Source organism: Tachysurus fulvidraco, chromosome 10, assembly GCF_022655615.1.
Source record: "Tachysurus fulvidraco isolate hzauxx_2018 chromosome 10, HZAU_PFXX_2.0, whole genome shotgun sequence".
Classification (NCBI taxonomy): Eukaryota; Metazoa; Chordata; class Actinopteri; order Siluriformes; family Bagridae; genus Tachysurus; species Tachysurus fulvidraco.
In genome coordinates, this window is record NC_062527.1 from 19,225,625 (window position 1) to 19,238,734 (window position 13,110).

Sequence of the window (13,110 nt, forward strand, 5' to 3'; positions counted from 1 at the left end):
GACATCTGAAAAGGAAATTGAGTTGGATTAAGTATATTTCTATTTAAGCCTGCTTGTGGTTACACCCCATTTGTCACATTTTATCTTGTCAGATTTATCTTTTCACCACTACAGAAAGATGTGATACAACTTCAAATGCAGCACAGAAAAAATTTAATAAATAAGCAGAAACCAAAATGGATTACAATTGTACATTTTATTTATTTTTAGTCATTTGGAGAGAATCCTTTGGCTGCCAGGAATGGGCCCACTCCTTGCCACTAAAAAAAAGAAGGAAATTTGTTTTGAACTTTGTTTGTAGTTGGGTGTTTCAAATAAACATAAACCTTTTAACAAGTGTAAAGCACATATCATTACAGAACATGTTTTTATAAGTATAACAGTTTAATTTTCCATCTGTGAACTACCACGAAAGAGAACAGATTAATAACAAATCATTGTAGCCAAAAACAAACAAACAAACAAATAAATAAATAAATATTAACAAGTAAATTAATAATGCATGCAATAATTGATAAAGCCGAAAAACAGAAGAATACATACCATACTGGACAGGGCTCCCAGTCAACCAACATTTCTGCTTTGCCCTGTCAAGAAAATAAAAGAATAAAAGAAAAAGGCACTGAGTTTCATTGATACAAAGGGTCATTGTTAATATTTACAGTATCTGATAATGAATTTTTCAGTACAAGCTCCTTCCTAATCTGTAATAAAAACACAAAAATGATCTATCTAACAATTAAATATTATATTACACTCGGCATATTGTCTACACTATGCTTTTCTTGTATGACTGTCTAACCTTTCTCACTCTTTCTCTTACAACACTCCTGATGGGGAAAGTCTCTAGGCGAGTGTGATAGGAGCAATCTGTAAACATCAAAAACATGTTTCACACATTTCTTAGATTAGGAACAAAATAAACAAATAAGAAGACTTAAGTAGTGACCAGACTTACAAGGATGACAAGTGATGTTTATCTTTAATCAAAAGTTGAACCAGGTTTAACTTGTACCCTATAGCCAGACTATTCTCAGTTCAAATGTGGTATTCTTGCTGGAACAACAATACCTCTACTGAGCCACAGATCACAATTGAGAATACTCTACTGCTGCTGCTTCTTCTACTACTTGGCAATGCATTTTGGTCAAATTAGACACCTGAAGCCAGTTGGATTTTATAGTTTGTCTGTTAGGACTAATTATCTGTTGTAAGGAGTTAAAAACCCAATAAAAATATAGCAAATAACCAAGGGTAAAATTAATGTTAATTAAATTAAGCACTTCGTGTTTTTTGGGTTGACACCAGGGGCGGTTCTAAGATTTCATCTTTAGGGGGGTTTCGCCCTCAGTGAGAATTTAAAACAAGAAGAGTTCTATATTATATATTATATGAGAACTCTGGTAATAAGTATAGTGAAATTTCACTGCTTTCGGTTGATTAACGTTATAGATAAACGCCTCCAGCTCTGACTGCGCGTGCACGCTGCGCGTACCTGTGCTTTTCCGTTCTAATAAAGCAGACAGCTGAAGACGCACTTTTGAAAGACTACAACACGCGTGTAAAAGCAAAGTAAAAAAAAAAATCGCTTTTTTTTTATCAAACTGATAAATATTTTTTTCCCCATGTCCTGCATTTTAACGTAATTTTTATTGTTTATTTATGAAAGTAAAAATTACACTTATAGTTTTAGGGTGGCTGAGATTACAGACAAGGGGCTGAAGCCAACCTAAAAAAGGGCTAGAACCGCCCCTGGGTGACACAATTCGCAACGCATTCGCCAGGAATCCTTTTTTTCCCTTTTATTTCAAACATCTCCCTCATATATGGCCATGTGTGTTCAGGAATGTCCTCGTTGTTAGTTATTTTAACATCGGTGACTCCCTCTGAATTAACATTAGCCATTCCTTTTGTAGGCGCTGCTCATTGTTAGCTCCGCTATCCTTAGTCTATGTCTGATAGCCAGTAAATAATACAGTACACCAGTCACATGGGGAAAAAGCCGCACAATGATAGGATGATAGGCTGGAAACAGCGCTCAATGAGAAGGAATAATACTAAAAGTAATGAGTCCGTTTTGAAAATGTAAGAAGTAAAAAGTACGTTTGTGTAAAAATGTAATGAGTAAAAGTAAAATGTTGTCCGAAAAATAAATAGTGGAGTAAAGTACTGATACCAGAAAAATTTACTTAAGTACAGTAACAAAGTATTTTTACTCCGTTACTTCCCACCTCTGGTCCTTTTATATGTTTACTATGTCTAGCTTAACTATATTTCCTTATACGACAAATTCAAATGAATTTATTTAAATTTTATTATTTTCTCAATTGATTAATTACTCTGTGCCTCAGGATTTTCCGTTAAACATTTTATTTTTTTTATTATTAGCCATAAGACATGGATCAGACTGAATTTCAGTCAATAGCTGCTAACAATAACGCTTCTTCCTAGTAGCTAGTTTTGTATATATGCATTTTATTTCTTTGCAGATTTCATGACACCATAGTGGACATAGAAAATGTTTCATTTTTGAAGTCAAAAACAACTTAAAAAAAATACAAAAAAGAAAAAAAAAACACGACGAGGTAATAATGTTGCATGAGGCAGTCTGGCAATGTATTATTCATGGTATTGTTGAAAAAAAATAATATATTAGTGATACAGTACAAAGCACTAATCATATTAGCTATTTACTTGCTTTATATGTACAACATAATGAAAAAAGTGAGGCACTACCTTAAGGGCACCTAAAAATGTTTTTAATGTACAGACATTTTACAACCAAACCAAAAAAAAAAAAAAAAGACATAAATATTAAACAAAGTCCTAAAACACAGAATAAAAAGCACATTAAAAAACATTTTCAGAGTCATTTTTCTATTTCTGATTTTTCTTTTATAAGACTGTTAACATCTCATGCATTAATCTTGCAGTGGGTTTCACTTCAAGTTTTGACAAATTTAATCATAAATATAAGAGCAATGAAATAAAATGTGAACTTAAAAAAAACAGAACAGAGGAACTTGTTTCTGCACATATTGACTTCATCTAGGATCGTCTTAAGTCTCTTCTCGATTTTAGTGGACAGGTTAAGACTCTTTATATTGAACTGCTGCATCATTTTGGGAAGGTTGGTGACCTCCTCCTCTGTAGATTTACTAAACCACTGCTCCAGCTTCTGGAAACAGGAATCCTTATTGGATGAACATTCGTCCAATGAATTTGTTAAGTTTCCAATGAAGCGCTGTAACTTTCTTGTACTGTGATTCTTGAAGATTTCTATAAAGGGCTGGATGATGAATTTAACCCAACCTGACAAGAGAAATAGGACAAAAACATCAGCTATACATAGCATTTGCATCCAGTTGCCTTGCATAATTTATTATTAAAGGGAGATCGGTGCACAAGAATGAATAATTTAACAGGGCCATTTCTGAGCTAATAATTTATTAGGATGCCAAAGCCTAGTGGAAATGGTTTAATGGTAGCCAAACTCTTCTAGGCAATGTTATAAAGATTTGCATGAACTTGAGTTACATGAATTGACTTGTTATACCTCGGCGTTATTAAAATTCTCGAATCCGAGTGATCGAAAGTTGATTAGATTCATGCACTCATTCTGATCTCTTCTCATTATGCTGTCTAATCATTGGAGGTTTCTGGGAGGAGACGTTCACCACCTGTGTATCTATGACGTTCATTCCAGCTATGAACTCTAAGCAAAAACCAAAAACCTTTAATCTTCTCTTCCCTTCACCTTAACTCCCACTCATGTGTCCACAATAAGCACATGGTTGTGTGTTTACTATTGTTGCTCAGGTTACTTTGTACCGCTCCCAAACTGATTCTAATTTTAGGACTTGCATAAAGCTTACCTTCGTTTGCGATACTGCTGCAGCTAACACACACGTTTTGATTAATGCCACGATGCAGAAGCCTCTCATCTGAATTGCAAAGCTCACACACTGTATCTTTGAATGGAGTGCCTGTGGAATAATAAAAAAAGAAAATAAATCTTAAAAATTGTACAATGTCTTTCTTTCTTTCTTTCTTTCTTTCTTTCTTTCTTTCTTTCTTTCTTTCTTTCTTTCTTTCTTTCTTTCAAGATTTATGATTATTTTTTCTCACAATGAGCTGCAGCCTGTGTATGTGCTTGCAATAACTAAAGTAGAAACAGAAATAGAAAACGTACAAAAAGATGTGTGTGTGTGTGTGTGTGTGTGTGTGTGTGTGTGTGTGTGTGTGTGTGTGTGTGTGTGTGTGTGTGTGTGTGTGCTTTAGAACAAGGGTTCCCAACCTTTTTTGTGCCAGGGACCGGTTGCCAATTTTAATGCCTCAATTTCAAGATGCATCGTTTGTAACATATCACTGTGTAAAACAGTAACAGCCTATCATTTAATTGCATATAATGAACATGGTGGCAACAAACTTGTAGGAATATACCAATCTTTTTAAACTTTCAGACCGGTTCACAAAATGCTTTCTCCCATACAATTAGGTCTACTTCAAACGCAACTTACGCAGCACTCACTCACTAGCAGGTGGCAGTGATGGCAAATTGTATGAAAATGCCAGTCCATTTCACCTGTCAAATCTCTCCAGAACCACTAAAGACAATCGCTTCAACAGCAACTTAGTGTTTTCACTCACCACCAGGTGACAACAAAGGATAATTGTATGAAAATAAGAGCCAGTTTCAACTGTCAGACAGTTTTAGGATATAATAGCAAACACACAGTGATTTCAGCCAGTTTTAAAAGTATAAAATTAGGGATTAAGCTTTAACCTTTACGAAAAACTCCTCCGTTTAGTCTTTGGGAGTTGGGTGTTTGGTTGTTAAGTGCCGCTGACGTTTTGACGGCTTCATTGCAGTTTTTCACCACAAATAACACACAAAGGATTTGGCGCCACGGAATCGCTTGTTGTCGTAAATCCATACCTAATGTATGAGGTATCGTATTTACGATTGAAGCTTGACTTTTTTTCTCTCTCGCTATTTTTGAGTTGGTCATCTACTTTCCTTTTACCAGAACTGCCCGCAATGAAATTAGCCATTGAAGTTGGCTGACGCCCGCTCATCTCTCCACATACTTCGGTCACTTCAGGTGCTCCGCGCTTTTTTTGCAGTCTGTTCAGATACGACACGTTGCTAAGCAATCTCAAGGCGCTCAAAGAAACACATTTTAATTTATTTATTGTTTATGTTTTGGATTAAATAACATGACATGTCATAGCACTTAAAAAAAGACAATTATTCTTATTATAAAAAAGAATTCTTGGAATATTTCAAGGCCCGGTACTAACTTGTCCACGGACCGGCACCGGACCGGGGACTGGGGGTTGGGAATCACTGCTTTAGAAGATGCCAACTATGTGAGAAAGAAAAGAATACAGATGTGTCCTGTTTGTAATGAGTGTAAATGTTTAACAAGAGTAACAGGATCATTAGATACTCTAAGTCAGTCATTCTTAAAGTGTGGTCCGCGAAAAGATGACCTAAACTAGGCAAGTGTTTATAAAATCGTCACTTATTTAAGTAGATTTTTAATGTACTTGAGAAACAGTTCTTGCCAGTCTGTTTTAATAACGTAAAAATGGATCGGTGGTTAAACCAAAGAGAAGTCAAAAGAAAAGATCAAGCGTCCACTGAATGCAGCAAAACTACAGCACCACAAAGGCCCACCGAAGCCGGAACCGAAGATACCGAGTCACAGCCACTGGCCACAACACTCCCGCTACCATGGAGCTAGCGCACCGTGGAAAACCATGTGAGAAAGTTAAGCAAAAATATCACAATGAGTACATGAAGGTTGGATTTTTCTGGACTGGGGATCTTGAGGATCCTAGACCTCACTGTGTTCTGTGTTATGAAATATTGGCTAATGAAGCAATGAAACCATCGAAACTCACGCGTCACTTTGAGTCTAAGCACAAAGATTGTACAGATAAACCAGTGTCATTTTTTGAGAGAAAACGTGATGAGCTTGAGCGACACATGGGTAAAAACACCCCACAGTTTTTTATGCCCGGTGAAAATGCAAAGGCTACTGAGGCATCATACAAACCCCATTCAATTGGAGAGACTCTAGTTAAGCCTGCTGCAGAAGTTATGGCCCTGTTGGGTTTTCCACACTGGTTGGTTTGAAAACAAAACAGCGCAACAGACTAAACGTGGAGCCTAGTATGAGACTGAAACTCTCCTCTTTGGAGCCAGACATTCAGAAACTGATGTGTGATAAACAGCACCACCCGTCTCATTGATATTCACGTTAAGTTTTAGATGGAAATCTCAAAATCTAAAATCCACAGATCTATTAGTTTTGTAATGTACTAGTTTTTGTTTCATGTGTAAAATCCCAGTAATTTCAGTGATATTGGACATTAAGGGGAACATTCTTTTCAGCATTTTATTGTTACCATAGTTACAACCATAGACTTCCTATACCCACCACCTCAGTTTTAAACTAATGGCTCTTTGGAATGGCATTAAGTGGGACCTAGGCTGTTACAGTATGTTTAATTGCATTTTTTTCCCACATGTGCAGTTTGTTGTTCATATTAAGCTGCAACTCATTTCACATTTACTTTTTCAAATTAAATATATTGATATGATATTCTGATCATATCATTGCATTTGTGTTTGAATAATTAGTTTTTGACTTGAAACAGTTGCATATTAAACTTAAATTTAGCTTATCCTTCCTATTTTGTTGGTTTTTGGGGGCGTGTTAGAGTGGGATACTGTAGGTGGTCCTCAGAAAAAAATTGGAAGATAAAGTGGTCCTTGGGCTGAAAAAGTTTGAGAAACACTGCTCTAAGTGATAATTCAACACTGGTAAATTTCAGAAAATAGAAAATATTCTAATTAGCTTTTGAACACTATTACCTTTTTGTATGACAGCGTGTCCTGTTGGACACACAGTATGTTGCCGGCAGATGTCCGAGGTGTAGAGATAAAAGCCTTCCTTGCACCCACACTTGCGGTTAGTCGTACTCGTGCACTTCTGTACCTCGAACTGACTTGACCGGCACCGTGAGCAAGGTAGACACTCATAGATGTAGTTCCAGACCTCTGTGTAATATCCTACAGTACACGGCTTGCACACGGTTTGCGTCTTCTCCGTGCAGTGCTCCTGTAGACGGTATCCTGGAGGGCAGCGTTTACACAAAACTGTCTTTCCAGGGGAAATCTCTCGCAAATACGTGGTCTCGTTTTGAGAGAGCACAAATGACAATGTGCTGCTGTATATCACCAACATTGTGAGGATAATCTGCAGAAACACACACACACACACACACACACACACACACACACACACACACACACACACACACACACACACACACACACACACACACACAATAATATAAGGATCTTTCACTGCTATAATGATTACTGTAATAATCCTAACAAAAATATTATCCTCAGTAACCAAAAGGTATTATTGTGTTTTTTTTTTTTGTTTGTTTTATTGTTTTTCCCTCAGCTACATATGTGATGAAACTGATGTCCTGAACCATTTCTAGTTGTCAGAGTAAGACTTTATAAGTCACTGAAGAATAATGAAAGAATAACAAAGACCCAAAGCAGCACAAACTCACAGCCTTGTCAGTGATGTGGCAGCATGTTCAGGTGTGAAAGCAGGAGCTTTAAAATGTTCTTAAAGTCTGAATACCTCTTCAGGTAAAGGTGAAAAAGTAAGACAACATCCCTCACATTATACCAAGGTGTCTCTCTCTCTCTCTCTCTCTCTCTCTCTCTCTCTCTCTCTCACCGTCCCTCTCTCTCCCTCTCGGTCCCCCCCCCCCCCTCTCTCTCTCTCTCTCTCTCTCTCTCTCTCTCTCTCTCTCTCTCTCTCTTAATCTCCCTCTCTCTCACTCTGTCTCTCTCTCTGTATCTCTCTCACCGTCCCTCTCTCTCCCTCTCTCTCTCTCTCTCTCTCTCTCTCTCTCTCTCTCTCTCTCTCTCTCTCTCTCCATCCCTCTCTCTCTGTCATCCCTCTCACGGCTCTGTCGCCGTGCCTCAGAGCACGCAGACAGTCAAGCACGAGCGCTACGTACGCTACGTGAAGAGACGTCACTTACCTCTACGGTTTCCATAGTAGCGTGCAGTGTGCGCGTGTCTCTCCCCAAAGCTGTTGTCAAGGCGGAGGATCTCCTGCCTCTTTATAATACGCTCTGAATGCGTCACCACGGACCTTTCCAGGAAAACGTGAGATTAAATAATACTTAACGCACACACACACACACACACACACACACACACACACACACACACACACACACACACACACACACACACACACACACACACACTTTTCCTGAATTCCGTTAGAGAAACATCTATTCCTAGTATTTTTTGTTTTTGTTTGTTTGTTTGTTTGTTTCAGAACAGGGTAGCATCCATAATAAGAAAAAAATTATCCTTTATTTAATTTATGTCCACATGGACTGGTGTATATTATACAGCCGATGTATATTATTTTTGAACAGAAAACCTTTATTTGTCTTAAACATTACACCAGAACAAAAGTCTTCTCTTGACATAGCCTTAGATCCAGTCTGGATTAGATATGATACAGCACTCATGGACCGGTCGGCTCAAGGGCTCAATGGCTTTCTGTTCAGTGACCCAGAGCCTTAACCACTGACTCACCACTGCCCAGTACATGGTGGTGTATTTATATAAACCAGGAATGGGACTGATAAAATTTGGATTCTATTAGCTAATATGTTCAATACTTCTAAATATACCATATAAGTATTTCCAGCATCTTAGAAGACACATTTATCCAGAGTGTCTTACATTTTATACAGCTAAGTAATTGAGGGTTAAGGTCCTTGTTGAGGGGCTCAGCAGTGGCAGATTTGCGGACATGGGAATCAAACTCACTACCTTCCCGATTAGTAGTGCAGCGCCTTAACCACAAGGCTACAACACCCTACATAAGCCGATGTACATGTACAACACAAAGGCCACTCGAAACCTTCTCAGATTACTGAGCTGTCATTACAACTGCTTTCACCAAATATTACAATAACACATTTGTTCTGTTAAAGAAAAAAGACATTCAACTCGAGAGAAATGAAAATATAAATCATGTCCCCGGGAAAAGCCTAAAAGACACAAAGCAAAGTAAACATGATAACACCCTGGAATTGTTCAAAATGTCACATACTGGGGATAGTTTTAGTACAAGGGGATAGTTTTAAAATTCATAGTAGTAGATATTTCACTTATGACTGTGAAATACAGTATATGTCATGTATCACGTGTAAAAAAATATCATGATTTGCAATTTCTTTTATGATTTATTCAAGAAATTAAGGATGTGACGAATAAGTGACCAGGTTCTTGATCAAGGAGAAAAAGATCAAAATACATAAACATTCTAGGCAGAAACGATCAGTCGTAAATAATTAAAATATTACATCTGTTTGGAATCAGGTTCAAAAACAAGAAGATGTATAAAGGGTCAACTTTTTTTTCTTTTAGTATGAGGTTAGCTGATGCTGTTGAAACACACTACTAAAATGCTAACTACATGAATAATGCTAATATTCCTTCACTAGAATATTAAACTTACCTCATCTCTGGTCAATCCTAGCATAAGACAGACATAAACAACTTTCGGCTATTAAATTTATGACACCAGTCTTATCACCTGCCAGTTCCTTCCTCTTTCCTATAATGGAAAACTCGAACATGACTCTGTACATGGCCGCATGAATGTATTCATGTCAAAGTTCTGCTCATTGTCATTCTCATGTCCTACTTTTACATTAATGACAATAACAGGAATAGCAGGAATAATACAAGAACATTTTAGAACTAAGTATTGAACACGTCACCATTTTTCTGTTTCTGAAGGTGCTGTCGACATACAACTTTCACCAGATGTCGGTAGCAACCCAAGTATACAAAGAAAACAAAACAAATAAGTTCAGAATTTAAGTTATGTGTAATAAAATGGAATTACACTGGGATAAAGTATTCAACACAAAAAGAAGGGATGTGGAAAATGCCATGAAAAGCCAAGACAACAGCTGAAATCTATCAGTAATTAGGTATACTAATTAGGTAATACTGTCTCTTACAGTCTGCATCATTACTGCCAGAGAAAGAAGTTCTGAAGGATGAACAATACGAAGTAAAATATCTATTATTCATGATGGACGGAAATATATCAACTCTCATGACCGATGCGATCAATACAAAATAAAGTAGCTCTATGGGATTTTTTTCTCCAACGTCAACACACAAGCAGAAGCCATTAATGATATTACATGGTTTTACTGAAAATAATCTCAGACTCTATCTACATTTTTACTTACCTTTGTTAAATACATCAGGCTCTATGTATAGGCATGAACACGTCATTCAGGATGACTCCATGTCTTTTGATGCCATGCAGGCTTTAAAATAGTACTTTGTCAGAATGTCTGGTACTATAAAGAACTGATAATGTCATTAGAACGTTTCCATTGAACAGAAGGTTATTCAAGAATAGAGTCTGTGGTGTGCGGGGGCAGCGTGTGATCATAACCAGCTGAATAAACAAAAAGTTCTGGTTACTCTGGAGGGGTTTGCTGAGAAGAGAGTGACGTCCGAATTGCTGGTTATCCTACCCCTGTACAACAGTGAATGATACAGAAGGTCATTTGTAAGACAGTATAATACATCTCTCTTGTGCAGAGGCTTTGACCTTTTTAGTATTTAATGGCATTTCATTACAACCTGAAGGACATTTTATACACAATCTGCATCTGTTTATATATTGGGTACATTTATCTATACATCTATCTATACACTCTTTTACTCTTAAAATCACTGTAAAGATGTCAGGAACATTGGCACTGATGCCAATACTTTACATTATTGGTAAGAACCTTAAAAGACCCCCCCCCCTAAGCTTTATGCACCATGAATAGAATAGATTAAATAGATTTTTAAAGCCTTAACACAATCTTTTTTTTTTTTTTTTTTTTTTTTTTGTTAAAAACTCTCCACAGATGTTAAAACTTAGAACTTTTTGCCATTCCTTTCAGGAACCAAAATAACTAACTAACTAACTAACTAACTAACTAACTAACTAACTAACTAACTAAATAAATAAATAAATAAATAAATAAAAAGGTTATCCTATTCAATTACTGAAAAAAAACCTTTTAGGTTGTTCCTGGTAGCTTTATATTTAAGAGTGTGGTATAATTATGAATCTCATCTTGGGCTACATTAAAATACATCCGGATTTCTGTGAAGCTTATCCTTTACTCGAAACCACTACATACAGTACAGTAAGGATAAAACCAAGATTCAAAGTAAATATGTAGAAATTCAGAGCTGTCATTTTAAAATATGATGTTTTTAGAGGAAGTTATAAAGTCTGTCAGGTTTTTGTGGGGTGATTTTGGGATATTTTAATAAATAAAAAAGCCCAGTTGGTGATTCATTTGGTTTTAGCAAGTCCCACTAATGTATTTATTGAAAATAGTGCTCATGTTTAAATTAAATTTGCACAGCCTTTCCATTTCATAAGCCTGTTTTGTTCTGTCCTGAGAATCAAAGACGTCAATGAAGTTACTGTGTACAGTAACATATCTGTTAATAAATCATTTCGAAACTCTGTTACTTTAGGAGAGAAACACACAAAACTGCTTTCTGAAACAAAAACACACAAAGAAGACCAGATGTTTCCACAGCACTTGTGTTCCTTGTGTTCTGTGTAACCAGAAAGTTAAAAACCTACAAATGGCCTAATGGTTAGAGAGTCTGACTTGTAACTTGAAGGTTGTGGGTTGGAGTCTCGGGCCGACCACAACTGAGGTGCCCGTGAGCAAGGCACCGAACCCCCCCAACTGCTCCCCGGGCGCCACAGCGTAAATGGCTGCCCACTGCTCCGGGTGTGTGTGTTCATTGCTGTGTGTGTGCACTTTGGATGGGTTAAATGCAGAGAACAAGTTCTGAGTCTGGGTCACCGTACTTAGCCGTATGTCACTTTACTTCACTTTTTTGTCAGTTTGACGTGCTGAAAAAAAGAACCTTGTGCTGTTTGGTTTCCAAATTCCATGATCTTTTTGATCCTATTTTCAGTAGCTTTAATTATTAATGTATACTTTTGATTCCTTTTTGAAGTATCATAGATCTATAGACCTATAGACCATAATTAACGCTCTGCAAAAGTTTGGAACACACCAAACACAAATTTCGGTAAACAAAGCGATGTTGTGATGAATGAATGAATGAACGAACATACAAATGACACAATCAACATTCACAATGAATGAACATAAGCATGTGAACACATCTTATGTGTTATCATTGCAGCCTATTTAATGTCATATTAATGTTGAAGCTTTGCTTTGCTAATCCTTGTTTTGTTTACTGAAATTTGTGGTTGGTGTGTTCTCACTTATAATACATTAAATCTGCATATCTGCTTTCTCTCTAAAAAAAAAAGGCTGAGAAAGACTTTTGCAGAGTAGTTTTGTGATAATCGTTTGACAATTGTTTGAAAATTGCATAATAATGTACAACATGCATAGAACGTTTCCTGATCCACATAAATTTCTAAGACCTAACATTTGTCAAACGATTATCACAAAACTATTAACAATAATCTGCAATGAAATAAATAAAAATAAATAAATAAACAAATCCTGTTATTTAGTACAGAAATAGAAAATTAGAAAATTCCGAGTAAGACCTCTTATTTGTGTGCAACTAATAGGATAATTGCAGTTGCATGTGCAGGCAATTCTGCAGGCACAATAACCTTTTGTATAGTCCGTGAATAAGTCATTAATAGTCTGAGGAACATTTTTGCAGCTGTATGAGAAAATCATGTGGGAATTTTTTCCAGATCTTTTGGAGTTTTGCAGATATTCTGAAGTACAGTAAGTCTTCATTTAGAGTTTGTCTGAAAGGTTGCAAAATATTACATAATGTAATTTTTAAAAAGTGCTGTTTGAATTTGAAATGTTTCTCATTGACCAGTTAAAGGACAAGTCATTAAATAAACATTAATTTCTTTCATTTCAATATTTCTTTCATTCATTTCAACACACACTATTTACTGATTTTCCCTTTCTGACATTCCCAAGCATTTT

At 36.5% G+C, this 13,110-nt stretch overlaps 2 protein-coding genes across 3 annotated transcripts in view; both read right to left on the minus strand.

Annotated features, from left to right (window-relative positions):
• Positions 1-2,384: 2,384 nt before the first annotated feature.
• LOC113658019 lies at positions 2,385-11,878 on the minus strand. Of its 2 annotated transcripts, none has more exons than XM_047820193.1 (4): positions 8,086-11,878; positions 6,887-7,271; positions 3,876-3,986; positions 2,385-3,312 (listed from the first exon to the last, which is right to left on the minus strand). In XM_047820193.1, exons 1-4 carry the CDS (start codon positions 8,098-8,100, stop codon positions 2,945-2,947), a joined length of 879 nt encoding a protein of 292 aa, XP_047676149.1. In that variant the 5' UTR covers positions 8,101-11,878; the 3' UTR covers positions 2,385-2,944. The 2 variants fall into 2 exon arrangements, with proteins under 2 accessions (XP_047676149.1, XP_027025988.2); XM_027170187.2 differs by lacking the exon at positions 8,086-11,878 and adding an exon at positions 7,603-7,783.
• Position 11,879: 1 nt separating this feature from the next.
• The window catches only part of LOC125145800 (ectonucleotide pyrophosphatase/phosphodiesterase family member 3-like), a 27,122-nt gene continuing 25,891 nt past the window's right edge, over positions 11,880-13,110 (minus strand). The window contains exon 12 of the mRNA XM_047820194.1: positions 11,880-13,110. This exon is cut by the window's right edge and continues 828 nt beyond it. The gene's annotated coding sequence lies outside the window, so the exon portion shown is untranslated.

Coding starts and splice junctions, on each gene's coding strand:
- LOC113658019 (XM_047820193.1), bottom strand. Junction 3,987..6,886: donor ACACGCTGTCATACAAAAAG/GTAATAGTGTTC, acceptor ATTATTCCACAG/GCACTCCATTCAAAGATACA. Junction 3,313..3,875: donor CAGCAGTATCGCAAACGAAG/GTAAGCTTTATG, acceptor TTCTCTTGTCAG/GTTGGGTTAAATTCATCATC.